We start from the raw sequence: 27,146 nt of genomic DNA on the forward strand, positions 1-27,146 counted from the left end.
CATTAATTTATTTTTATAACCCCCCGGAGGGGAAAGTCACTCTATATATTTACCGTGATTTGTAATCTCGCGATCGGTGGAATATCCAGCGACTCCAGGATGGTCGTTGCACTGTTGTAGTTCCCCACCAGCAGGCAGTACTGGGCGGCCCCACTCCAGAGCTCCACCGCCTCGTTCCGGTCCTGGATGTTTTGGCACTGAAGGGGCGTGGGTGGGTGAGGAAGCGAGTAAAAATAATGAACGCATGAAAATTGCACGAGTAGACGCGTGTTGAGGTTTTGTCATGGCCTAGGGCTTCGGTTTTCAGAGCAGGAAAATGGTTCAACATTTATGGCGCATTGTGGTTTAATTAGTTGGTTCGGTCATTTTGAAATTTAATGCGTCAAAACGTGGGTTCTGCAGCGCGCGGTGAGTTGTGGGGATTTGATGCATGTTGCAACATTAGCTGAATTTCATTCATTCTCACCTTCAAAATCTCATTTGCCACCAGCAACCGTAACCGGGCGGACCATTCCAGGTAGCTTTCCAGGTTGCAGGTCTTCTTGCCGTCCAGGGTGGTGCCTCCAGTGGGACCGGGTCCCGAGCCCGGGGCTTTCGGCGTAAAGTCCTCCCGATTTGGGTCCTTCAGCAGGTTGGCATTGCACTGCACAAACTCTTCCGGTCCCACGTGTTTGGCCAGGTTCCGTTCGATGCGGCACAAAAGTTGCGCCAACTGGGACGCATTTGGCCATTTTATTGATTCAGTCTGAGTGCGAGGTTTTTTTTCGGGGGGTATCAGAAAATGAAATATAAACACAAACAAGAGTCCATTAGATGAAGTGATCCGGGCTGTCGAGTGTATTGACATAGGGCCCGACCGGGTTCATTATTCGGCGCGTTTCCGAAACATGATTGATACGAACCTTATTGTCAACAGTTGATTGATAGCTTTTGAGTTCTTCCTCGTGTTTCTCAAGTTCGGTTAGACGAGCTAACAAGGCACACAGTAGTTCAGATACCACATCGGCTAATTTAGTATCTGCGCATCTGCAAGGAAAAGTAGTGAGAGAGATAGTTTGGATTAGGGTCGAAAGGTAGCACCTTTCTGATTTCAGGGGAACATGGAACGATGATATGATCTCAGCGTGTTAGAATAGACTTAGGGTGCCTGCCAAGGTGTCTGCAAAATCCCTTTTTTCGTCAGCAAAAAATAATTTATTTAACCCTGGAGAATATTTTATGTACCGTAAAACGGGTGACTTTGATAGCCGGGGTAACTTTGATAGGTTTGCGATTTTTCCGCAAAATGAAGAGTAGAATTAAAATACGTAAGGAATGGTTTAGAAACAAACTGACCGTGGTAGAGAAGTGTTCAAAGTTCCTCAAACTCAAACAGAACTTTTCATAAAATTTTGAAAAGTTTAAAAAGTTAGTTAACTATAGTTAAGAAAATGTTGATGAAAGTCATTATTTTAAACTTCTCAAAGTGTCATGATTTTCTCAATGAACATGATTTTTTATCGGAAAACGGAATGCATTTTCGGATTCTTTGGACAATTTTCCACTAGGAGAAGGTTAAATAAGTTTGTAAATAATAAATAATATGTGTTTTTGAAACACAATTAAAAAATATCTCCAAATTTATAGGCAATTTCAGTTGAACAAATTTCATGTAAAAAGTGAAAACTTGTGATTCGTGCTTCGAATTCAGTATAAAATGCAATATAAATCTTAATTTTATAAACAAACCTAGTTTTAACAAGTTTCAGGCAAAATTCCGACTTTTAAACGATTTTACCTATAATTTATATATATTTTATTTAAAAGCTTATAAACTTAGTTAACTAAATATAAACATTGATTTTTTTTCTTAAGAACTATATCAGCTACTTTAGTGATGGTACATTTAACGTACAAATAAAGTTTGAACATCTTAAATATGATTTTATTAAGAAAAACTATGACTATCAAAGTCACCCCGGAATTAAAACTAAGAATTTTTAACGTAACTATTTTTCTAAAAACTATTGAAAAAACTTTTTTTCCAAAATAGTGCGTGGACTTTGTGTGGCCTACCCTAGTACATGTTTTAAAAATAATAATCTTGAGAAAAACCTTAACTGCTGGAACATATTCTAAAAACAAATTGAAATCCTATCAAAGTCACCCCGGTTTACGGTACACAAAAATAAATGCACGAATGAATTTGAAACGTTACCTCTCAAACATCATGCGCCTCCATGAAATAATTCCAATGGATTTCATTGAAAGGAGCAGCTGCTCATTTCAGCAGCATGTTAATTTATTGATGACAATACAAGAGCCAAAACAAAGTTTTGAAAACTTCAAAATTTCGTTTCTTTAGTATAATATATGTTTAATTTAAAGTTATGTGTCATTAGTACACTCCATACAATTTCGGTAGCTGTCGATACAAAAATGTGTCTTCGGCGAAGTTGTGTTGTTTTTTGCCGATTTTTAATTTAACTTTTTTTTCAAAAAAAAAAAACGATTTCCCAAAATCCGCATGTTTTTATTTTAGATTTTTTTGCTGTAGGGGAAAAATTTCGAAAAAAATAAAAATTTTATTCGAAAATTGTTTTTAACTTCAGTAAAATCCGAAAAGTATTTTATTGGTTGAATATTTGACCGATTTGAAATGTTATTCTTGTTTGAAAAATTTAATAATTAATATATGTAATTAATATAGAGCAATTCCAGCTCAAATCAGGATTTTTGTTGGTACTTTTGCACCTGACCCTCTCCGATTTCAATGAAACTTTGTAGACATGTTATCCTAGGCCTATATAAGCCATTTTAGTGTAAATGGAGTCAATTGTACTTGAAAATGACATTTGAGGCGGGCGTAAGTTATTTCAATATTATTGTATTTTGTAATTTAAAAATCACTGTATCTCGTAGCCGTTGCATCGTATCAAAAAGTGGTCCAAGATGAACTTGTAGGAAATTGGACGGGCTTTCTGAAAAAAAATGTACTAAAGGAAAAATACACGCCACTTTTATAAAATTTATCAATTTTTAAGTTAAAAAGTAAAATTTTAAAGTGATGTCACGATTTTTTTGTTAAATATTTTTTAGGAAATAGCCGAAGATGTTACAAAAGGACTCACGAAAAATGCAGGATGTCTCTCGTAAAAAAATAGAAAAATCATTTACTAAAACTGTCTTTTGAAAAAAATTAAAAATATGAAAAAAATGGTGGGAATCGATTCTTCAGACAATTTTACATAAAATTCTCTATATTGACCATTGTCCTTTGTCCAATCCTTGTCATGATATAGCGGTTTTAAAAATAAAATTGTTGAAAAATAGTTTTTTTGTGATATTGCCAATTTCTATATGACAGACTTGATTTTTACCGGAAAGCTCGTCCAATTTCCCATGAGTATTTCAATTGGATGTATGGGCTTACAGATATAAGCTTAATTATATTACTCATAACTGCTTATAGAATATTTTTTTCAGTGTGGTAGAAACCTGGATAGTAAATAAGCTTACGTTAATATTAAAACGAGTCAAATTTGAATGAAGCCAAAGGCATATATATCTTACCATTCTTTGTTTTATAATTAAAATTACGAATTTGAGGGAATTGATCTTAAAAAAAAAAACATTCCAACGCCCAGGGCTCAAAAAAAGTGGGAACGGTAACTTCAACTCGCTGGTTCTCAGGCATAACTCACCCAATCAAGACAATTCTTTTTCCCAGTGATTTGTTAGGATGTCTAGATGATCCTAGAACTTTGCAGAACTCAATTTGATGAAATCTGTAATTTTTGCGATCAAAAACATCGTTCCAACTTTTCTTTTCGCGTGTAAAAAAAAAATCGCCAAACATTCCGCGGAAGCAGTCGTTTTAAAAAAAGGTGGAACGATGTTTTCGGTCGCAGAAATTACAGATTTGATCAAATCAAGTTCTGCAAAATTTTAGGATCATCTAGACATTCTTACAAATCACTGGAAACAAGAATCGTTCCGATTGGTTGAGTAATGCCCGAGAACCAGCGAGTTGAAGTTACCGTTCCACCTTTTTTGGGAGGCTTGGGCGTCCGTGTAAGTTGGACATGCGTTGGGTGATCCAGTGTTAATGAAACAATCGGCTATTTTTCCCGTGTGAGCAGTTCTCTAGGATTTCGGTCATTCGATTTTATTTGTATTTTTTAATCCGACTGAAACTTTTTTTGTGCCTTCGGTATGCCCAAAGAAGCCATTTTGCATCATTAGCTTGTCCATATAATTTTCCATACAAATTTGGCAGCTGTCCATACAAAAATGATGTATGAAAATTCAAAAATCTGTATCTTTTGAAGGAATTTTTTGATCGATTTGGTGTCTTCGGCAAAGTTGTAGGTATGGATACGGACTACACTGGAAAAAAATAATACACGGTAAAAAAAATTTGGTGATTTTTTTATTTAACTTTTTAACACTAAAACTTGATTTTCAAAAAAACACTATTTTTATTTTTTTTTATTTTTTGATATGTTTTAGAGGACATAAAATGCCAACTTTTCAGAAATTTCCAGGTTGTGCAAAAAATCATTGACCAAGTTATGAATTTTTGAATCAATACTGAATTTTTCAAAAAATCGAAATTTTGGTCGCAAAAATTTTTCAACTTCATTTTTCGATGTAAAATTGAATTTGCAATCAAAAAGTACTTTAGTGAAATTTTGATAAAGGGCACCGTTTTCAAGTTATAGCCATTTTTATGTATCTTTTTTCAAAATAGTCGCAGTTTTTCATTTTTTTAAATTAGTGCACATGTTTGCCCACTTTTGAAAAAAATATTTTTGAAAAGCTGAGAAAATTCTCTATATTTTGCTTCATCGGACTTTGTTGATACGACCTTTAGTTGCTGATATATTGCCATGCAAAGGTTTAAAAACAGGAAAATTGATGTTTTCTAAGTCTCACCCAAACAGCCCACCATTTTTCAATGTCGATATCTCAGCAACTAATGGTCCGATTTTGAATGTTAAAATATGAAACATTTGTGAAATTTTCCGATCTTTTCGAAAACAATATTTTCAAAATTTTCAAATCAAGACTAACATTTCAAAAAGGACAAACATTGAATATTACGCCCTTTTAAAATGTTAGTCTTGATTTGAAAATTTCGAAAATATTTTTTTGAAAAGATCGGAAAATTTCACAAATGTTTCATATTTTAACATTGAATATCGGACCATTAGTTGCTGAGATATCGACATAAAAAAATGGTGGGCTGTTTGGGTGAGAATTAGAAAACATCAATTTTCCTGTTTTTAATCCTTTGCATTGCAATATCTCAGCAACTAAAGGTCGTATCAACAAAGTCCGATAAAGCAAAATATAGAGAATTTTCTCAGCTTTTCAAAAATATTTTTTTCAAAAGTGGACAAACATGTGCACTAATTTAAAAAAAATTTAAAACTGCGACTATTTCGAAAAAAGTTATTGTTTGGAAATGGAGTTAGGTTTTAGATTGCGCCTTTTACCCTATATATTAGATTAGTTTCAGGATGAATTGTGAGAGAGAGAATGAGTGATGAGAGAGTGTGTGAGAGAGTGAGAGAGACCGTACGGGAGTGCCCGACGGGTCTGATTTGTTTACGTTTAGCAATAAACTTTAAGTATTCAGCCAACAACCAAACGGCTCGGTTCGTGGAAGCCCCGCGTTTTTGTACCGTCGCGATCGCGTGAAATAAAGGGTTTAGTGCGCACAACAAGTTGTGTTATTTCTTCGGCCTTATTTTGAAGAAAGGTCGTTGACCCGCGCGTGCTCTGGACGAGCTGTGAAACCCCCCAATACAGTCCACTCAAATCGGAAGGGCTCGTTCCGGAACATTGGTCCTTCGAACCGGATCGAAGTGGCCGGCCCGAAGTGGAAGGACTTGAGTGTTGTGCGCGCGTGAAAATTGGCCAGTTCGCGGAATAGTGGCCATCGCGATTTGGACAGTGCGAGTTCGCGGTAGTTGGCGCCATCGCGCAGTTTATTGCGGCTTTGTGCTGCACTTTTTTTGCTGCTCTGCGAGGTGGTGCTGACGGGAAGAAGCAGCTGAAGCGTTCCTGGTCTGCGGCGTTGCTGGGAGCTGATCTACGGCGGCTGGCGGACGGAAGCTGCGACTGCTGTGAAGGAGAGTGTTTGCGTGTGCTGGACGCTGCCACCGGAGGTTCCTGGAGGATCTGCAGCGTACCAGGAAGTGTTTGGGTTGCATGTGGTGCATGAGGTGTGTGTGTGCGTTTGTGAGGTGTGTGCCATTTTGGGTGAGTGATTGAGGTATTTTTCGAGCGATTTTTAAATAAAGAAGTTGGATTATTTTTTTACGCAAGAGCGTTTATTTCTGGGGTTGTGGTTTGGGTTGTTTCCTGCGCAAGCCCTGAATTGGTCTGTTCTCTGTCGGTCTTTCCACTGCTGGTACTCCACCTTGGCTGTCTCTCCCCACTGTCAATCGGGTCGCGTAGAACGTGGAGTCGATCGTTTCGGTGTTCGCGGTTGCAGTGTTCCAGATTTTTGGCGGTCAACGGTGAGTGAAGGCGGTAAAAGATGGACGAGTTGAAGGATTTGCTGAAGCAGGAGCGGCAGCTGATTCTGACCATCAATGGTGTAGGTGATTTCGTGGAGGCGTACAAGAAGGCTGAGCATGAGAATCAGATCTCGATTCGGCTGGACACCCTGGAGGAGGCAATGAGGAAGTTCTTCAAGGTGCGCCGCAAGATCGAAGCCATGATCGACGACGAGGATGAGGATCAAGTTGTTGGAGAGTCGAAGGAGGCTCGGAAGAAGCGGTTGGCTGATCTGGTGGTTCAGCGTGAGATAGAGTACAACAAGGCTCTTCGTGACGTCGAGGAGAGGTACTTCGTGGTGAAGGCGAAGCAGGTCGCGCTGCGCCCGGTCAAGGTTGAGCCCACTCCTGCCGCTGACCTGAACGAAACCTGCTTTGATCGGTCGACATCTCGCATTAAGTTGCCGGACATCAAGCTGCCCAACTTCAGCGGCGGTCTGAAGGATTGGATCTCGTTTCGCGACACCTACAAGAGCCTCATCCACTCCAACGTGCAGCTGCCGGACATCGACAAGTTCACATACTTGAGGTCCGCTCTGCAAGGTGAGGCACAGCTGGAGATTCTTTCGGTTGATTTCTCCGCAGAAGGCTACGACGTGGCTTGGAAGGCACTGGAGAAGAAGTACGACAACCACAAGCTCATCGTGAAGGCGTACCTGGACGCGCTCTTCGACATCGAGCCGCTGCGGAAGGAGAGCTGTGACGGTCTGTCTCACTTGATCAGCGAGTTCGAGACGAACCTCCAGATGCTGAAGAAGCTCGGTGAAGGAACGGAAGCCTGGTCGACAATCCTGGTTCACATGCTCTGTGCGCGTTTGGACCATACCACGCTGCGTCTGTGGGAGTCACACCACAACTCGAAAGCTGTGCCGAAGTACGACGTGTTGATCGAGTTTCTGCGTGGTCAGTGCACAGTGTTGCAATCTATCAGGGCCAATCGGCCCAGCGAAGGAGACGGTCAGCAGAACCGCTGGAGAGTCTCGACCGCTCACACGTCCTCACAGTCACAACGACGCTGCCTGTTCTGTGAAGAGACGTTCCACATGCCGTTCAATTGCAGCAAGTTGAAGAACATGTCTGTGTCCCAACGAGTGGAAGAAGTGAATCGACGGCGGCTGTGCAGAAACTGCTTGACTGCTGGTCACTACGCTGACGGATGTTCTCGGGGTTCCTGTTCCCGCTGCGGCGGAAGACATCACACGTTGCTGCACTACGACACGCCGGCCCCTGCTGCCGCTCGTCAATCCCACGAAGCTGGACAACAACAACAAACCACGAGACAGCAAGACCAGACACAGAACATTTCCACCCAACCAACCACAAATTTCCACTCCGTGATCCAATCCACTTCTCGAAACACTCACCCACCACCACCCACAGACTTTCGAAATACCACCACCCTCAAGGCGGCATCCCTCCCCGCACAAAATGCATCCACACTTTCTCGCCGAGTCCTCATGTCCACGGCTGTAGTTCGCGTCGAAGACCAGTTCGGGAACTTCTCGTTCGCTCGGACACTATTGGATTCGTGTTCCGAGTTCTGCTACATGTCTAGCACCTTTTCGAAGAAGCTGAAGTTCCGGACAACACCAGATGTACTGAGGGTACAGGGCATCGGTAACGGCTCAGCGTTGTCGCTCGAGGCCGTACGCGCGAAGATCCAGCCACGGCTGGCTACGATCTCAAGGTTTTCGAAGGAAATGCAGTTCCACGTGCTAGAAAAAATCGCCACCGACCTGCCCGTCACACCGGTTGACGTCAGCCAGATGATGCTCCCCTGTGACATCATTCTCGCTGATCCGCACTTTGGGAAACCTGGTCCCATTGACATGATCATCGGCGCTGAGTTCTTCTTTGAGTTGCTGGCAGCTGGTCGTCGTAAGATCGTCGAGGACGGTCCGACGCTGCAGGAGACTGTGTTTGGATGGATAGTCTCGGGGAAAGTTCCAGTGTCGTCACCCAGCGTCCCATGCACGGCAACTTACTTCAGCTCAGCAGTTGACCTGAAGGAATTCTACGAACCGAAGGCGAGTCACGCCGACAACATCCACCCTGTGAAGGAGTCCACCCACGAAGAGCTGTTCAAGAAGAAGATGTTGCGAGCTGAGGATGGAAGCATTGAAGAAGCAGACACGCGGACCATTCGACACGCGAAGAAAGTCCGGCAGTTCACCGATTCAGCTGGCTTCGCGATGAGGAAGTGGAACTCGAACTGCCCAGAGCTGCTCAAACAGCTCCCGAAGCACCTGAAGGACGAGCGCAGCACGCTCAACACGCCACATAGTGTCATGCACACTTGTGTCTTGTGTCAACAGCTGTGGAGAGTCAAGAGCGATCGGGATCAACCGTCGGACGAATCGTTGCAGCAGCTGTGGAGAGTTAGGATGAGTTTGAAGGCGGTCGCGACGAGAAAGGTGCCGCGCTGGATTGGGTTCAGCAACGATTTCGTCGAGAACAAGATCTACGGGTCAGAGCGAGCGTACGGTGCGAGTTTCTGCCTCCGCTGCACTGCGCTTGACGGTTCCGTCACGTTTCGACAGCTCATGATCGAGGCCAAAGTGGCTCCGCTCGAGAACCCAAAGCGCAAGAAGAAGAAGGTCAACATCCCACGCTCGGCAGAACGCACAGCGCACTTTGTGGAGTACGCAGTGGCTTTCCAACCTGCGAAGCCGTACGAAGAAGACAAGGGAGCGAAAGGCAATGTGCGCGCTGTGACCGTTCACACGGCAAACGGACGCTTCGATCGAACGATCTCGAAGGTCTGCACGCTTTCCATGCGGGAAAGTCAAGAATTTGGTCAAACCATAAATTAAGCACTCGCTGGAGTGTGCCTCGACGCTGTGGCGTCAACCATTTTTGAAGTTGAAGTTGTTGTTTGTGGTCTGTATGTGTGCATGTTTGTTGTTGAAGAAAGCTCGCTGGACGCTGTCCAGTTTCGCTACTCGGTAGACACCTGTCTGTCCGAGCTCAGCGCACAAGGCGCTCACCTGGTTATGGGATTGCATGAATCATTAAAGTCGCTAATCACACCCTATCATCGGTAGCACACCCACCCACGCTACCACCTCTCACTGGAGGAAGCCTAGGTTCCTGCCAGTCGGTCTCGGCTGCTCGTTCGACAGTGAGCTTGGCCAGCTCACGCGCCGATCGACATCCCGACCACGAAGTCTTGAAGTACGAAGTCGAAGTCCATCCCTAACCAGCGAAGAAGAACAACGCCCCCAGGAATTCACCGATGATCTGCGGATCGAGCGCCAGAATTCACCTGGTGGGTGCACCAACTCAACCACCTACACCAACGTCTGAAATCCACCCGCACGACGCGCATCCACGTCCGCATCAACACCGGCGAACCGCGCACCGGCGAACGACACACCCCCAGCGTAACAACTTTATGGCCTGCGGGCCCAGCATCATCGTTACCTGGTTGGGTAAGTTGTTCCGGTTTTACATTTTTTCTCAACTGCATACTACATCGCATCTCTCCCGAGGAAACCTGCAACAAAAACAACGTCATCAAGATGGCATGCACACCCGAAGAAGAAGAAGGAAGGCATCAACCGATGCAACTGCACACCGTGTGCACACTGTGGTCGACGTTTGTCCCACCCGAAGAAAAGCATGTTCCGCTGGAGCATCACCCACCCAGCATCACCCCCACCCACACCGAAGAAGCGCAGCGCGAGGCTGCCCCAGAAGCACAGCACGGTTCGCGATCGTGGCACACGGTCACCGGTCTGGCGAACGCTGACGATCGAAGTCTGCAACAGCAGCAACCACACCACCACGACCGCTGCTCGGCGGCGACCCCCACACGCAGGCTGCACCAAGGCAGCACCGAAGCAGCAGATGAGTTCCAGGGAGCAGAATGCAGATCAGCAAGAAGATAATGCACCAAATGCGTCGTCGTCGTCCACGATGCACCCCACGATGATAGCAGCAGAAGTTTGTTTACACCAGCAGTAGAAGAGAAGATCGATTGATGCTATTGAAATGATATGAAGCGAAGTTAGCCCTAAGAGTTTGATATTTGTGTTTAGTATTAGTGTTATCATTTAGGTAGTAAGTTTTTTCAAATGGTTGAAACCACTGGTTTCAAGGCGGGCGGCATGTTTGGAAATGGAGTTAGGTTTTAGATTGCGCCTTTTACCCTATATATTAGATTAGTTTCAGGATGAATTGTGAGAGAGAGAATGAGTGATGAGAGAGTGTGTGAGAGAGTGAGAGAGACCGTACGGGAGTGCCCGACGGGTCTGATTTGTTTACGTTTAGCAATAAACTTTAAGTATTCAGCCAACAACCAAACGGCTCGGTTCGTGGAAGCCCCGCGTTTTTGTACCGTCGCGATCGCGTGAAATAAAGGGTTTAGTGCGCACAACAAGTTGTGTTATTTCTTCGGCCTTATTTTGAAGAAAGGTCGTTGACCCGCGCGTGCTCTGGACGAGCTGTGAAACCCCCCAATACAGTCCACTCAAATCGGAAGGGCTCGTTCCGGAACAGTTATATAAAAATGGCTATAACTTGAAAACGGTGCACTTTATCAAAATTTCACTAAAGTACTTTTTGATTGCAAATTCAATTTTACATCGAAAAATGAAGTTGAAAAATTTTTGCGACCAAAATTTCGATTTTTTGAAAAAATCAGTATTGATTCAAAAATTCATAACTCGGTCAATGATTTTTTGCACAACCTGGAAATTTCTGAAAAGTTGGCATTTTATGTCCTCTAAAACATATCAAAAAATAAAAAAAATTAAAAATAGTGTTTTTTTGCAAATCAAGTTTTAGTGTTAAAAAGTTAAATAAAAAAATCACCAAATTTTTTTTACCGTGTATTATTTTTTTCCAGTGTAGTCCGTATCCATACCTACAACTTTGCCGAAGACACCAAATCGATCAAAAAATTCCTTCAAAAGATACAGATTTTTGAATTTTCACATATCATTTTTGTATGGACAGCTGCCAAATTTGTATGGAAAATTATATGGACAAACTAATGATGCAAAATGGCTTCTTTGGGCATACCGAAGGCACAAAAAAAGTTTCATACATACCATACCAATCAGCATAGCGCACCAGGTACGCGTGCTGTAGCAAGAAGACGCTTCCATCTTTCTCGGTCTTGTGCTGCTACTCTCCAATTTCCCAGGTTACAGATCTTCCGGATATCACCATTCACTTGATCTCCCCACCGTGCGCGTGGTTTCCCTGCTCTTCTGCCTGTTCCGCCAGCTGGTTCAGCGCGGTCAAATAGCAGTCTGACAGGCTGGCTTTCGTCCATTCGGGCGACATGGCCGGCCCACCTGAGCCTCCCGATTTTCGCCTGGGTGGCGATGGTCGGTTCTTCAAGAAACGCGTGCAGTTCGTGGTTCATGCGTCGTCGCCACACTCCGTCAGACACCTGTACTCCACCGTAGATCGTTCGTAGCACCTTCCGTTCGAAAACTCCAAGGGCACGTTCATCCTCCTGCCGCATCGTCCAGGTCTCGTGGCCATAGAGGACTACCGGTCTGATCAGTGTTCTGTACATCGTCAGCTTCGTGCGGCGTTGCACTCGATCCGAAGTGAGAGTTTTCCGTAATCCGAAGTACGCACGATTCCCAGCAAAAATACGAGTCCGGATCTCTTTGCTGGTGTCGTTGTCGGCGGTTACCAGCGATCCCAAGTACACGAACTCGCTCACCTCCTCCAACTCATCACCATCCACAGTTAGAGGGGTGAGACTTGGGGGGCCGACATCCTTCGAACCCCTTCCTCTCATGTACTTCGTCTTCGTCGTATTCATGCCAAGTCCTACACGCCTTGCTTGTACCTTCAGTCGGGTGTAGACGTCCATCACCGTCTCCAGGTTTCTTGCCACAATGTCGATGTCATCGGCAAAAGCAAGCAACTGGTAGGACTTGTTCATAATCGTGCCACTCGTTTCGATGCCCGCCCTTCGAATAATGCCCTCAAGGACGATGTTGAACAGCGCACAGGATAAGCCATCACCTTGCCGCAGCCCTCGGCGTGATCCAAAGGGTTCCGCTAATTCCCCCGAAACACGCACGTGACACATCACACCATCCAAGGTAGCCTTGATCAGCCGAGTCAGTTTATCCGGGAATCCGTTCTCGTGCATAATCTGCCATAGCTGCTCGCGGTCGACTGTATCATAGGCCGCCTTGAAGTCGATGAAGATGTGATGTGTGGGCACGTTGTACTCACGACATTTCTCGAGGATCTGTCGGAGACAAAATATTTGGTCCGTGGAGGCGCGCGCGCCAGTGAAGCCCGCTTGGTAGGGCCCCACGAACCTCCTTGCGTGGGGTGACAGCTGACGGCAGAGGATCTGGGAGAGGATTTTGTAGGCCGCGTTGATAAGCGTAATGCCGCTTTAGTTGCCGCAGTCCAGCTTATCGCCCTTTTTGTAGATGGGGCACACGACACCATCCATCTATTCCTCCGGTAGCTTCTCCTCCTCCCAGATCTTGGAAATCACGCAGTGAAGCGCCCTCGCTAGTTTCTCTCCTCCATATTTGAAGAGCTCACCGGGTAACCGATCCTTTCCGGCAGCTCTGTTGTTCTTCAGCTTCCTGATCTCCCTCTTCACCGTCTCCAGATCAGGTGCTGGGAACTGTTCATCAGCTGCGGGCGCTCCAAGGTCGACTCCATCGCCGTCTCCGTTCGCTTCATCGCCGTTGAGGTGCTCGTTGAAGTACTGCTTCCACCTGTCCAACACCTCGCTCTTGTTTACGGTCAGGTTCCCACCGCTGTCCCTGCACACGTCGGCTTGCGGCACGAAGCCTTTGCGGGACCGGTTCACCTTCTCGTAAAACTTCCGCGTTTCGTTAGCTCGGAATAGCTGCTCCATTTCCGCGCAATCCCGGTCTTCCTGCTGGCGCTTCTTAAGCTTGAAGACCGCGACCTGCCGATTCCGAGCCTGCCTGTATCGTTCCACGTTCCCTCTCGTCGCCTTGTGCAGCTTCTTGTCGTAAGCTGCTTTCTTCTCGGCGGTAATCTGTTGGCACTCGTCGTCGTACCAATCGTTTCGACTGACTCGGATCGCACTACCCAGTGTGGCTTCCGCTGCACTGCCGATGGCTGAGCGTATGCGGCTCCAACCACCCTCGAGCGAGGCTGCGCCAAGTTCCTCCTCACCTGGCAGATTCGCTTCCAGCTGCTGCGCGTAACTGTGGGCCACATCTCCGTTCTGCAGACACGCGGTGTTGAACGGAGGGGCCCGCCGGCTTCGGCGTTGGTTGTACACCGTCGACAGCTTTGAGCGCATGTCAACTCCAACTAGGTAGTGGTTCGAGTCAATATTCGCACCGCGAAAGGTGCGCACGTGTGTTACGTCCGAGAAGAATCGGCCGTCGATCAGGACGTGGTCGATTTGCGTTTTCGTCCGTTGGTCAGGTGATGTCCAGGTGGCTTTGTGGATGTCCTTGCGAGGAAAGTAGGTGCTCCTGACCACAAAAAAAGTTTCAGTCGGATTAAAAAATACAAATATTAAAATTGAAGAAAAAAGACCGATTCCGTAGAGAATTGCTCGTGTACCAATTATTATTTTGATAAGTCCTTATCAATACCTACAACATTTCTGAAAAATATTATTTTGGAAATAATTTAGATGACAAAAAATTGCATCTTTCGAGCTTTGGCACAAGTTGGTCAAAATTCATGTCTGTCTGTGTGGATCAATCGGACCGCGCACTGGATTCATAATCCAGAGGTCACCGGTTTGAATTCCGAGGCAGACGCAAAAATTCTAAGTGTTAATATAGGTAATACCTATTAGGTATTCGGTGCCCTCTCCCCGTGCCATACCTTCACACTTAGGAATCCTGGGAGGCGGAGTCTCGTCGCAAAAAGAACGATACACGCCTGTGGATCCGTTGACGAAACCGCAAGGTTTAAGAGGGCCACATCATAAGGTATCACGTCGATTCCGTGGTCAAAATTCATATGGCAGTGCTGCCAATTTTTCAAGAATACATTATTTAACACTGGAACGCCCAACGCATGCCCAACTTACACGGACGCCCAAGCCTCCCAAAAAAGGTGGAACGGTAACTTCAACTCGCTGGTTCTCGGGCATTACTCAACCAATCGGGACGATTCTTGTTTCCACTGATTTGTAAGAATGTCTAGATGATTCTAGAACTTTGCACAACTTAATTTGATCAAATCTGTAATTTCTGCGACCGAAAACATCGTTCCACCTTTTTTTAAAACGACTGCCTCCGCGGAATTTTTGGCGATTTTTTTTTACACGCGAAAAAAAAAGTTGGAACGATGTTTTTGATCGCAAAAATTACAGATTTGATCTTATTAAGTTCTGCAAAGTTCTAAAATCATCTAGACATCCTAACAAATCACTGGAAAGAAGAATCATTTTGATTGGTTGAGTTAAGCCCGAGAACCAGCGAGTTGAAGTTACCGTTCCAATTTTTTTGGAGCCTTGGGCGTTGGAATGTTAAAAAAAAACGTGAAAAAGTAAAAAAAAAATCTTCAGATTTGTTTGCTGTAAATCTTTTAAATATACATAATTTTTGAAATACGTGAAAAGTCGAATAATTTCATGTTTTTTTAATGTATGGTAAATATTTTCAATACTATTATTGATGAAGTCAAACTTTTTGAAGCAATCTATTCGTATACTATCGCAAAAAAACTACCCAAATTTCAAGTAAATTGGTTACATCACTTAAGATTAGTTAAGATATAATAAAAAATGTAAACAAAATCTGAAAAGCACGTGCCACATGTGTGTTTTGAAAGTGAAAAATGCACTACGGGTCACAAGTGTGCACACAATTCCCATACAAACTAAAATATGCTAAAATAAAAAGTTTAACCGACATAATCAGTATATTTTCAAAAACATAAGATGTAATTGCTTTTTAAAAACGTGTATCAACGTCCCGCCCGTGTGGATCAATCGGACCGCGCACTGGACTTACAACCCAGAGGTCGCTGGTCCGAATCCCGCGGCGGGCGCTCTAAAATTCTTTGTGTAAATATGGGTATTCGGCGCCGTCGCTCCGTGCCATACTTTCATACACTTAGGAGTCCAGGGCGGCGAAGTCCTTGTAGATAAAAGGAAGACACTAGTGGTTGGTACTAGCAATGGTGGCCGATCGCTTTAAAGTCAACTTCGTATCAACAAAAATTTGTGATGAAAACATTTTTTTCCGCATTTCCCAACACTTTGTATGACGTGTAACAAGATAGCACGTATAACGAAACGTCATCACTAAATCATTTTCGATTAAAGTAGTCGTTGTCACAACATAGCATACAATCGACGAAATTGCAAAATAGTAGGGTATGCCAAAAGGTGCAAAAATACGAGTCCTACACTTCTCATAGTTTACCGTTCAAATCAAAATGATATTGAAAAGTATTACTTTTCATTACAAGTGCTGAAATGATCAATTGTATAATCCACTTTTGAGGATTGTGTCACGTTCTCCAGAAAACCATTCCCCAGAATTTACTGTTCCAGATATCTTGGTGAAAGAAAATCCAAAATTTCCTAACATAAACTTTGAAAAATATTTGCAACGGCCTTAATATGACTGAAAAAGGGGACATTTCTTAGAATATTATTTTTATTAAGAATATTATTTTTAATTAACGATTTTTCATTTTCTATTATTTTATAAAGATTTGATGTCAAAAAAAAGAAAAAAGGAAAAATTTCTTGGAAAGGATAAAACTATTTTTTCCAAATTTTGAATTTTGCAAGATATTCTGAAAAAACCCGTTCTTTTAATTTACTTAGTGACTCAATTTCTAATAATTTTCGCGAAAGAAACTTTTCTGGGGAATGGTACACGGAGAGACCGGCCGGGGCAAATCTAAGAAAATCTTGGTTAATTTAACTAAAAGTATGGGTTAATTTTTTACACAGCTTTTTTTCAACAATCGATTGTTGATTTTGTTAACCCGAAATTGCTGACCACCGATAATTAAAATTAACTAAAAAAATACTTGGAATTGCCATTTTTGTTGGTTAAATGGCCGAAAAAATTCTAGCAGTCGACTGCTAGAATATTTTTTTCAGAAAATTAACTAAAAATTTCTTGTTTTCAGCTGAAATATTGTGGAATATTCTGTTGAAGACTGGCTGGGAAATGTTTTTCAACTTTTTTTCAACAATTTTTTTTCGTTGTATCAACCGAAATATTTTTGCATGCAGCAAATTATTAGTATTTTATAACAAAACATTTCTTAATTAGACATAATTTATGTAAGTGTTGATATATATTTTCTTTAATTATCTAACGATATAGGCTGGGCCGAATTTCTAGCTATATTTTAACTATTGTCTTACTTGAATTCAGAAAAAATATTCGTACATGTAGTCAATAACTAGCAGTTGTTAGCGATATTTTTATTGAATTTGCAGTAAATTTTGTAATAATGCCTCACAAATTAATGCTGAGCGTTTTTATTTTCGCATTTATTCTGCCTTAAAATTTAACGTTTTGTACTAATTTGTTTTTTTTTTTGCATGAAGTTGTTAAGTTACTGTTAAAAGCATCAACACAAAACTTTTTTTTAACTGTTGTTATAAAACATGTAAAGTTTGATTAATGTTTTAAAAAATTACGTTGCATTAAACTAAAAATAATGAAAAGCATATTACAAATTTTGTTAAACATATTTAAAAAAGATGTTTAATTTAACATGAATTCCTGAAAAATAGAAATCGAGCAAAATTTTCACCAAGTTTTAAGCTTATATTTTTATTATGTTGTATAAAATTAAGTGTTGTATCCACTTACCATCACTGTGAAATCATCCGATAAGTCATCATCATCTACAATGGTCTCAGGTTTAGTTATTTTTCTTGTGGTTGGATACAGAATTTTCACTAAAGTGAACCTTTTGCTGCAAATAGACATGTGAAATACAAAATTCTTAATTTCGGCTATAAACTGAAAAAAGGAACGTAAATAAATGAAATTATATTGAGGAAAGAAGAAATATCAATAATGCTACTTACCAAAGTTGCATTAATTTAACAATTACTTTTGGCAACAAACTTTCATTGCATTTGATTCAATTTATTCAACGTACTTTGATTCCTGAAAAAAATATTTTGAGTTTTACTTTCCAGTTTATTGAGCAGTCGTATTTGCAACAAAACTTTGAAGATAATAATTATCTTCTTTTAGATATTTTATATATTTTTATTTTTTTTTTATATTTTACTTCATCTCTATTTTTATGTTGTTTATGTTGCTTACACATGGCATTTCTATGTATTTTATAATTGATGATTCTGGAAAAAAATAATGGTTCATTAAGATTTTATCCGTCGTAAGCACGAAGCTTTTTAATGATTCAGTTTTCTAATAAGAATCACATTAGATAAATTATTGTGCAAAAATAAACCCATACTTACTTGGATTAACCAACATTTTGTTAAATTTGCCCGGGCTGCTCTATCCGTGAAGAGTCCGCCCGCATTTCCCTTCTATTGCCCTCTCGTTCCATCAAACATTCTTCTAACATGTTCAACTCACTCGCATTGGAGGTCCTCATGGCAAATCGTCCTCTTGCTCTTCATAGTTTATCACCTGCAAAGAAATCATCAACAAACCTACTCACCAATTCCACCTCCCCAGTTGCAACACTTTGATGTGCCACTTCAACATTAGCTAAATAGTGTAAGTTTCACCTTTCACATCCTCTCACTTCATAATTAACAACACAAACTCAACAAATCGACCGCTCTCGTTCGAATCCTGACTTCAAATAACAGACGTAAACAAACCCAAGTTCATCTTTTAAATATTCAACCAAATGTAAATTATATTCAACCAACAAATTTTTTGATTTTCCTAAAACCAAAGCTAACAGTCGAGCACGTTCATTCGAGTTCGGGAAATCTGTTAGCTTTTTGCCTCTAGCATTTTCAACAAACAGGTTATTAAATTAATACTAAATTTTAGTTATTCTAACGGAATATTGGCAGTAACAAGTACGTTTTTGTTAAAATTAACGAAAGTAAAATCAACAATTTTAATTGTTAAAATTTCTGGGCACGGTCTCTCCGTGTACATTCTAGGGAACGTGACACAATCGCTTTTGAGTGTCGGAAAGTATTACATTCCTTTTCTGTAATTATGCCGTCTTGTCATTCGAGAATAACAAGAAAATTTAGTAGTTTTACAATGGAAACCAAAAGATATACTCTTATTCCCTTAGCTCGTTTTTTAATGCATTCAATAACGACCTCCAATAAATATTTGCAGTGCGGGAAATTAGTTCAAAACATAAAAGTTTCTCCGATAAACGTGTTCAAGATTTCCTTGAAGTTTTTTTTAGATGGGGTCTCTAGCATAAATTTTTAATAATAATAATATATTATTAGTTAATATATTATTAACTCTATGCCTCTAACCAAACTATCAGCTCATTTGGTACGGTGAATGGAATACTAAAAAGGAAAAACGGTCATGTCGACCACTCGAAAATTAAACGCAACCACAAAAATTTAATTTCAAGCCACCCTATCGGCCTTCCCCAAAAAGGCTCCCTTTTTCATCTTACCTAGCTACGATATGTTTAACGTGGTTCATCATCCGTTCGTCGCGGAAGTCGTACGGGAACTTTTTGGTCCAGACGGCCAGCAGCGGCACCAACCGACCGAGTGGTTCCGGCTCGGGCAAGGTCTCGAGCAGCTTTCCCAGCAGCTCGTGGGTGCGGATGAAAAACCTACACGACAGCAGGAACGAGAATACGTACTCCTGCGGGAGGGGGTGGTAGAGCAGAGCAGACAAGAAGGACATAATTTAATTTCCGTTTGATGTTTCACAGCATAGTCACAGACAATGGGACGTTGTATTTTGGAGTAGAGCAACTCACAAAAGTCCTAACAAGGAAAATAATAACATTAAAAATGGAAAAAATCAAGGATTTTATTAAAAATATGCAGCAAAAATAAATAAATTTTATTTTCTGTGAATCTTACCTGGTCTAGATCATCGGCGTTGGCCGGCATCAGCAGGTCGATGAGGGACTCGAGTGGTCCGGACACGATGTTGCCATTTCCGTACATAACCCCGCCCGTTCCGAGGGCCGTCGTCGAGTGCTGGAAAAAGGGCCGGGAAAACAGAGACAAATATTGTAGACAGAGAGAGAGAGATAGAGCGTCGGACATAATTGGAGTGATGCAGAATCAAGTGGCTTATCTAGCATCGTCTAGGGAAGGCAGCATCACGGCTGTTAATTGAAATTTGATTTTCGCAAATGATACGATATGATTAGTAGACGTGTCGAGGGTGTGATACACGCCAATGAGCTATATTAATATTGGTTGTAGGTTGAGTACGTCATATGGTAAACAAATTGTTAACTTAACTTTATTTATAGCAAAAATGTCATTAAAGTTCTACTTGCTAAAATTAACAATCATAGTGATCTATCTACTTTGGATAACCTCAAATAAGTACTTTTTTAATTAGTGGTTCATCAGAATCAGTACCAACTATGAACCGAAACGACAAGAATTTCTTGTTAGAAACCAAAAGGCTTCAACGTAATCACTGCCTTCGAATCAAGTTTCAAACGATGCCTCTCTTCAGGAAATTGCAGTTTCAATTGTCAGCTACGCTTAAGCTGAAGGAAAAGTCCGATGAACATTCTGCGAAGAAATGACGTGATTCAAGATAGAATGGTTCGAGTTTTTTTTTATCTGAAGCTATATTTTGTTCATTCTTGGGAGAATTGCTCTGGATGCCATTTGTTGTTTCCGTTATTGAAAACGCTTTTCTTCCTTTACTTTGAAATGCTTTTACAACCATCCACATCGGAATCGTCGATGGATGGATTTCTTTCTTTATTTCTCAACCTCTCTCTCTGGCTAGAAAAAAATAATGTTTCTGGAAATGCTTTCGTTCGAGCCTCCAGATAATTCCCGATGCTTACTCGTTTGATTGTGAAACTTTCGGAAAGGAATTTCATTTGAACCTGCTTGGATCGTTCATTTTTTTCTTTGCCCTAAAATTATTTGAAATGCGACTCCAGATGTGATTGTACAATTTCGTTCCGAGAATAACTCAACATCAATACTGTTGAGATATGGATGGTTAGGGATGATGGATGAAATTTGACTCAAAAATCAATAATGTAGCTCCCCTGTGGGGATCAACTTCTAGCTATCAAGATGCAACGTGTGCATAATTTGAATGACATTTTTTCGAATGGCACCCTAGACGAGTCCTTCATGGGAAAATTTCATCTAACTTAGTTTGACATTGACTTAACATTTGTAATCCTTCAAGTTTCGGACCATAGTTGAAAAGTTTGGCATATCGTCAATTCTTCTTGTTTTTTTTTTAAATTTAAATGAATCTTTGTCCATGCATTCTATTTGTCAAATGCATCATTAGTGTATCGATACAAAATGGGTGTGTGAGTCGGTTTGGTGTCTTCGGCAAATTTGAAGGTGATGAATTTAAACTTTTCAAAAAATAGTACACTGAAAAAATCTCGATTTTATAACTGACGTTTAATACATTTTTTCAATGAAATTTTGCATAGTGAGTTTTTCCATTAAATTTTTGGGACTAGTCATACAAAATGGGTTTTGCTGATCGATTTGGTGTACGTATTTTTTAATATTTGAGGGGACTAAACAAGGCATTTTCTGCGCCATAGTGCATAATGGTGCAAAATCTGGTTTAGGAGATCTCCTAAATTCACTACGAATTTGGTCTTTTTTCTTAATTTTAATTTTAGTATTTGTATTTTTGATCCGGATGAAACTGTTTTGTTGCCTTCGGTATGCCCAAAGAAGCCATTTTGCATCATTAGTTTGTCCATAATATTTTCCATACAAATTTGATAGCTGTCCATACAAAAATGATATATGAAAATTCAAAAATCTGTATTTTTTGAAGGAATTTTTTGATCGATTTGGTGTCTTGGACAAAGTTGTAGGTTATATTGGGCTTGTTGAAATTGCTGTCAAATGTGTCTGTGAGGTTGTGTAATCTACAAAATTGCAACACATTTTTGATAACTTTGATTTTAAGCAGTTTAATAACTGAGCAAAACAAAGCCGATCGAAGACTATTTCGAACCAGCTTTGAGCGACATAGCTCAATCAGTCTCTCTGAGCTATTCGCTGCACTACCCGATTGGAGTGAGACGAAGATCAAAGATAGAGTATTCAAGAGCGATTGGTGTGGAAGAAACAAACGGTAGGAAACGGTCAGAGCCGTTATTCGTCGATTTCGATTATATTATAATAGCTTGTTTTGAATTTATAAATAAAGCTCTTTTTGGAATTTTGTGATAATTTCTGTATAATTTTATAGCATGCACAATCAGATCTATTTCAATTAGATATTTGCAATAATTTATCTGCATTTCTTACAAAATTGTAATAAACAATGTCGTCAAAAATAAGAACTAAAATTGCCATGCATTATTTCACTACAGTGGACTCTCTCGTTGTCGATATTGAAGGGACCGTCGAGAGCGGGAGTTATCAAATTATGGAACGAAAAATCAAAGCAATCTATATGAAGGGACTGAAAAAATTAATGACAGCTGGAGCAATATTGATATCGAGAAGATTGACAGTCAGAGAGTCCACTGTAATACATTCCAAACTCGATTATCCGAAGGCCTCGGAAAAATGTTACTTCGGATAGTCGAATCACGTAAAAAAATCATTTTTTCATTGTCTTATTTTTGATGGTCGAGCTTAGCCCATAAACTACTATAAAAAGATTTAGATTTTTTAAATCAAAGGTGGCGGCCAAAATGGTGTTGATAACATATTGGAAAAATGCCTTTTTTCAATTTAAAAGACAATTAAATATCATAATTTGACTGAATTGGGATCGCAGAACTTGAATTCGATGTTTAAAGTACGAAAAAAAAGTTACTTAATCCTGCCTTCATCTCATTTATAGAGTGATTCCAACCCCCCTAAAGAGTCCACATGGTTTATGGATCGCCCCTAACGTGATCGCAGCACCTAATAAAAATAAGTGATGAGTAAAAAAAACAGACTACCTACAGACTTTTTTTTCAAGATTATACAGACACCGCCTTTGAGGAAAATGGCATCATTTTTCAGACCATTTTTTAAATTGCTTGTAATTTTAGATAGGTAAGTCAGATCTTGAAAATTCTTAATCCACAAGAAAGGTCATTTCAGAACCTAAGCATAATTTTTGATGTGCTTTACTAAATCTCATAAAATTCAATAGGGACTTATGGGACCCCAAGACGAATCGAATGAGGCCAATACAGTCAAAATCGGCTCAGTCAGTGACGAGACATCCCAGTGACATTGATTCGGTACACATGTCTACATACAGCCAAACACACAGAAATTTGCTCAGCTGGTGATTCTGAGTCGATATGTACAAATTAAGGTAGGTCTAGGAGGTATAATTAAAAAGTTCATTTTTCCAGTGATTTATTAGCCTTTCCTCAGTAAGGTAAGGAAGGCAAAAACATAAAATTTACATTTTTACTTTGGATAATTGAAACTTTGTATAATCGAGGCTGAATAATGAAAAACAGTAATAATGAAAAACGGTATGAATTTTGAAACTAATTTTAATAATTGTTGAACCAGCCTAAGCTCATAATTTACAGCACACCAAACGGCTCAGAGCAAAAACTGGGTCATTACTGGGCGATCTGATTAATGGGCGCAAATGCTTACCGTCAGCGTGGGCGTACTTTCGCAGCACACTTCCGGCTGTTCGGACGTTTTCAGCGATATCACTATAGTGTCGTCGGTAGTTTCGCACAGCAACGACGCTGATAGGGTCTGTGGGAAAATAAGAAAAGAGAAAAAAAGACCTCAGTCATGATGGTTGGGTTCTGGTATAGAAATGGCAAATGTTCAACGGTGCAGCTTTAATTCAGTCGCTGCTCTCTGTGAATGTAGTTTGCAGCTTCAGGAAAAGTTACAGTTAGTTACAGACACTGAAAAGTAGCAACTTTATCTGGTGGAAATGATGTTTCTCGGATTTGGGATGTTTTCGTCTGGTTGGCGGTGAAAAGTTTGCCTTGCTTACGAACAATTGTGCAAATAAGACATTTTCAGACTGAAATGAGTTTTCAACTATTATTTGGGTCATGATATGCTTGTAGTTTCATGTAAAAGGTTGTTATTATTTTTTACTAATCAAATATTTATCTCTGGAAAGAATATAAATTAGTTTGTAACATTTTTGCATGCATGTTTGTTCATATATATTTTTTTAATTGTTGATTACGTATTTTTACTAAAATTTTACAAGCAATCGTTTAATATTTGTGTTTCGGACATATCGAAACGTCGCAGGAAGTTATGCTAATGTTACAATTAATGTTATACAGTAAATGCATGCATTTCACAGTTGCTGAAAGCATTAGTATTCACATATCTTACAGTACATGCCTTTTGACTGTACCCCAAGATGTGCGTCCAACTTGCACAGATTCCCCTCCAGAACTTCAAGCCCTGAGATCATCTCTCTGCGATAAGTCATATGAATTACGTATTCATATGCGTGTGTATCTAGCTGGCAGTATCCCCCCCGTAGAATTACCTTTTTATCTTTGCCATTATCGTCGGACTCGTCGTCGTCGTCGGCCTTTTTGGCCTGGTTCCGGGCTTGGCTGTTACGAATGCGTTGCCTCCGGCTTAATCCTTGGCGGCACCGGGTGCCACATGCGACTGCTGATAATTTGCTTGCATAGTAGTACATAGCCATGCGTCAAGACGGTGGTGATGAAGCACATCCATAGGCAACTACAACAGTAAAAACAACGATGACACAGTCGCGGAACAGTCGGCCAGGACCGTGCGGCATCGGCGGCACTGAATCAGGCAGCACTCTCCGGATTCAGACCAGGCATCTTCTCCTATCCTCAAGGGGCCTCGAGCCATGTGCGTGATGTCGTACACGTCGTGGAACAAGGAGACCTCGAGGCTTCTGCTGCATACCAGAACACCAGATTCCTGGAAAAGGAAAATGAATGAATATATTATTAGATTTTTACTGGAATTTTCATCTTCGTGTACGTGTTATTACAGTTTCATGTGGTTATGTGTGTTGGATTTCTTGGTAAAAGGAGTCAATTACTGTGCTCACGTGGGAATAAGAATGATTTCAGAGAATCTGAATGAATAAAACATAGGATTTGAACATAATTGAGTTTCACCTTTTTGTGTGCATTCTGTACCACTGAAATTTAATTTGATTCCCAGAGTCACAAATATCAACCTAAAACCAGTTGAATCCATTTTTGAGCATTCGAAAAAAGACGTGTTTTACAATAATTTGCAGCTTGAAAAGGTGATGGTTAAAACATTTGTGGTTAAAGGGCCTTTTTATGTAAAATAGATGGAAAAAAAACTATTTTTCATCGAAAAAAAACATAGATAGTTTCAAAAATTCTGCCATTTTCGTTGCTTGAATGTAAAATGTTACGGACATGGGTAATTCTCTACCAACTCACACGAAATCGGGAAAAGTTGCCCCGTCCCTTCTTCGATTTGCGTGAAACTTCGTCCTAAGGGGTAACTTTTGTCCCTGATCAAAATCCAAAGGTGTTTTTCTATAATTTGCAGCCTGAAACGGTGATGAGATAGAAATTTGGAGCTAGAGGGACTTTTATGTTAAATTGTACGCCCGATTTGATGGCGTACTCAGAATTCCGAAAAAAACGTAAATTTCATCGAAAAAAAACACTAAAAAAGATTTATAAATTCTCCCATTTTCCGTTACTTGACTGTAAATTTTTTTGGAACATGTCTTTTTAAGGGAAATTTAATGTACTTATCGAATCTACATTGACCCAGAAGGGTAATTTTTTCATTTTGAACAAATTTTTCATTTTAAAATTTCGTGTTTTTTCCAACTTTGCAGGGTTATTTTTTAGAGTGTAACAATGTTTTACAAAGTTGTAGAGCAATCAATTACACAAATTTTAAGACATATACATAAGGGGTTTGCTTATAAACATCACGAGTTATCGTGATTTTACGAAAAAACAGTTTTGAAAAAGTTACTTTTTGCGTTTTTCTTTGTTTCGTCGTCCGTGTCTATTATTGCACAGTGGTCCAGATCGCAAAATTAAGTGGAAAATGGATTTTCCGAAAAATGGTGACGTTTTGGAGCTTTGGTGTTTTCAGAAGAGTTGTTGCAAATGGAAAGGGGCAACTTTTGGTTTGGTTGAAAATTAGGGTGGTTCACGATTAGGGTGATTTTGAAAACCTAACTTTACAGGAATATTTTAGGGATTTTTATCGTCTTCTAGAAAGTTGTTGGGCTTGCCAATTAAAGCAACTTTGTCCAAGACACCAAAATTTGATCTAGTAATCTACGCCTTCTAAGACTAAATTTATAGAAAGCATCTGAGCAAACCTTCAAAAATCAGTTTTTTTAACGTGGCAAATCAGGATTAAGTTTTAGGGAAAAGTGATATTCGGAGCACTTTTAGAGCTCTAAAAAACAAACATTTTTATTTGTTGACATGTCAATTTGGACTTGAGGGTCAAAAGTTACAGCTATTTTAATCTAATCTAATCTAATCTAATCAGACCCTAGCGCAGCCAATCTTTCGAAGGGATCCTGGAGAGTGCCTTAGGTTAGATGACGCCTAGCACTCTTCTTGTCATTTATTAACATTTGTAGTGCGCCATTGCATTAGAATGCATTTAAACATCACAAGCGTTAAAGCGGCCAGGCCTACTGCGTAAAGCCGTATCGCAAAGATGATTCGTAATTGGGTTGAGTTTGAGCACTGAGTGTTCGAACAATAACACAATTCTGAATCGACAGGGGAGGAAGAAGCGTGGGGACACACCACCATACGCTCCGAGATTTGGTTGTATTCGTTGGGAGCACCATGCTAAGAAGGTTTGGTACTCCGGGACCCTCTGGGATGGGACATTGTATTTCCACGAATGCCCTGGACTAGTGTGGTTATAGCGCCACAACTCGCTCTCTGTAACAGTATTCCTAATTCCAATCTACGCTCACCAAGTCGGCATGGCCTAGTGGTTAGCATTTTTGCTTACCAATCCGAAGGACGGAGGATCGAACCCCGCCTCGAGCGACTTTGATTTTTCGTTTATATTCATCATTTCAAATTTATGTGTTCTTAAGGTGAAGCACGAGAGTGGCGTGCGGCTAAAAATTGAAAATGCTTCGAAGTGCTCTGTGTGTGTGCGTGCGCGAGCGCGCACGACGGCCCTACCAAGAGAATGCTAAAAACAGGAAAGTAGATTTGCGTCGCGTCGCTCTGCGGCCCCTGCGTCGTTGCGCTGATGGGTGTTAGGGAATATTTGGCTAAGATGTGCAACGGTCAATGTTGAACAGGGGTCATTCATAAAATAAGTCTAATGTCTTTACAGCAGGGTAGCCTCCTCGGGAAAACAGGGAAACCAGAGGAGAAATCGAGAATTTGATATTACCGGGAGAAAATATTAGTTGAAGTAAGTTGAAAAGTCATTGAAGCTAAAAGGATGACACTAGTGATTGGTACTAGCAGGAGTGGCCGACAGCTATAAGTCAACTTCGTTTTTTAGATTAAAATTAGTCAAACTTCTTATAAATGAACTCAATATGTTTTTCTTCA

At 40.8% G+C, this 27,146-nt stretch overlaps 1 protein-coding gene across 1 annotated transcript in view; it reads right to left on the reverse strand.

The window, feature by feature from the left end:
• LOC6038630 (ras-GEF domain-containing family member 1B) overlaps window positions 1-27,146 on the reverse strand; it is an 86,018-nt gene that overhangs the window by 38,155 nt on the left and 20,717 nt on the right. The window contains exons 2-8 of the mRNA XM_038255179.1: window positions 24,110-24,522; window positions 23,236-23,343; window positions 19,519-19,638; window positions 19,098-19,294; window positions 903-1,026; window positions 467-745; window positions 54-197 (exon numbers count right to left, since the gene is read on the reverse strand). Coding sequence (XP_038111107.1) covers window positions 54-197; window positions 467-745; window positions 903-1,026; window positions 19,098-19,294; window positions 19,519-19,638; window positions 23,236-23,343; window positions 24,110-24,274 — 1,137 coding nt within the window. The 5' untranslated portion in view covers window positions 24,275-24,522. The remainder of the gene's footprint in view (window positions 1-53; window positions 198-466; window positions 746-902; window positions 1,027-19,097; window positions 19,295-19,518; window positions 19,639-23,235; window positions 23,344-24,109; window positions 24,523-27,146) is intronic.

Source organism: Culex quinquefasciatus, chromosome 2 (assembly GCF_015732765.1).
Source record: "Culex quinquefasciatus strain JHB chromosome 2, VPISU_Cqui_1.0_pri_paternal, whole genome shotgun sequence".
Lineage (NCBI taxonomy): Eukaryota > Metazoa > Arthropoda > Insecta > Diptera > Culicidae > Culex > Culex quinquefasciatus.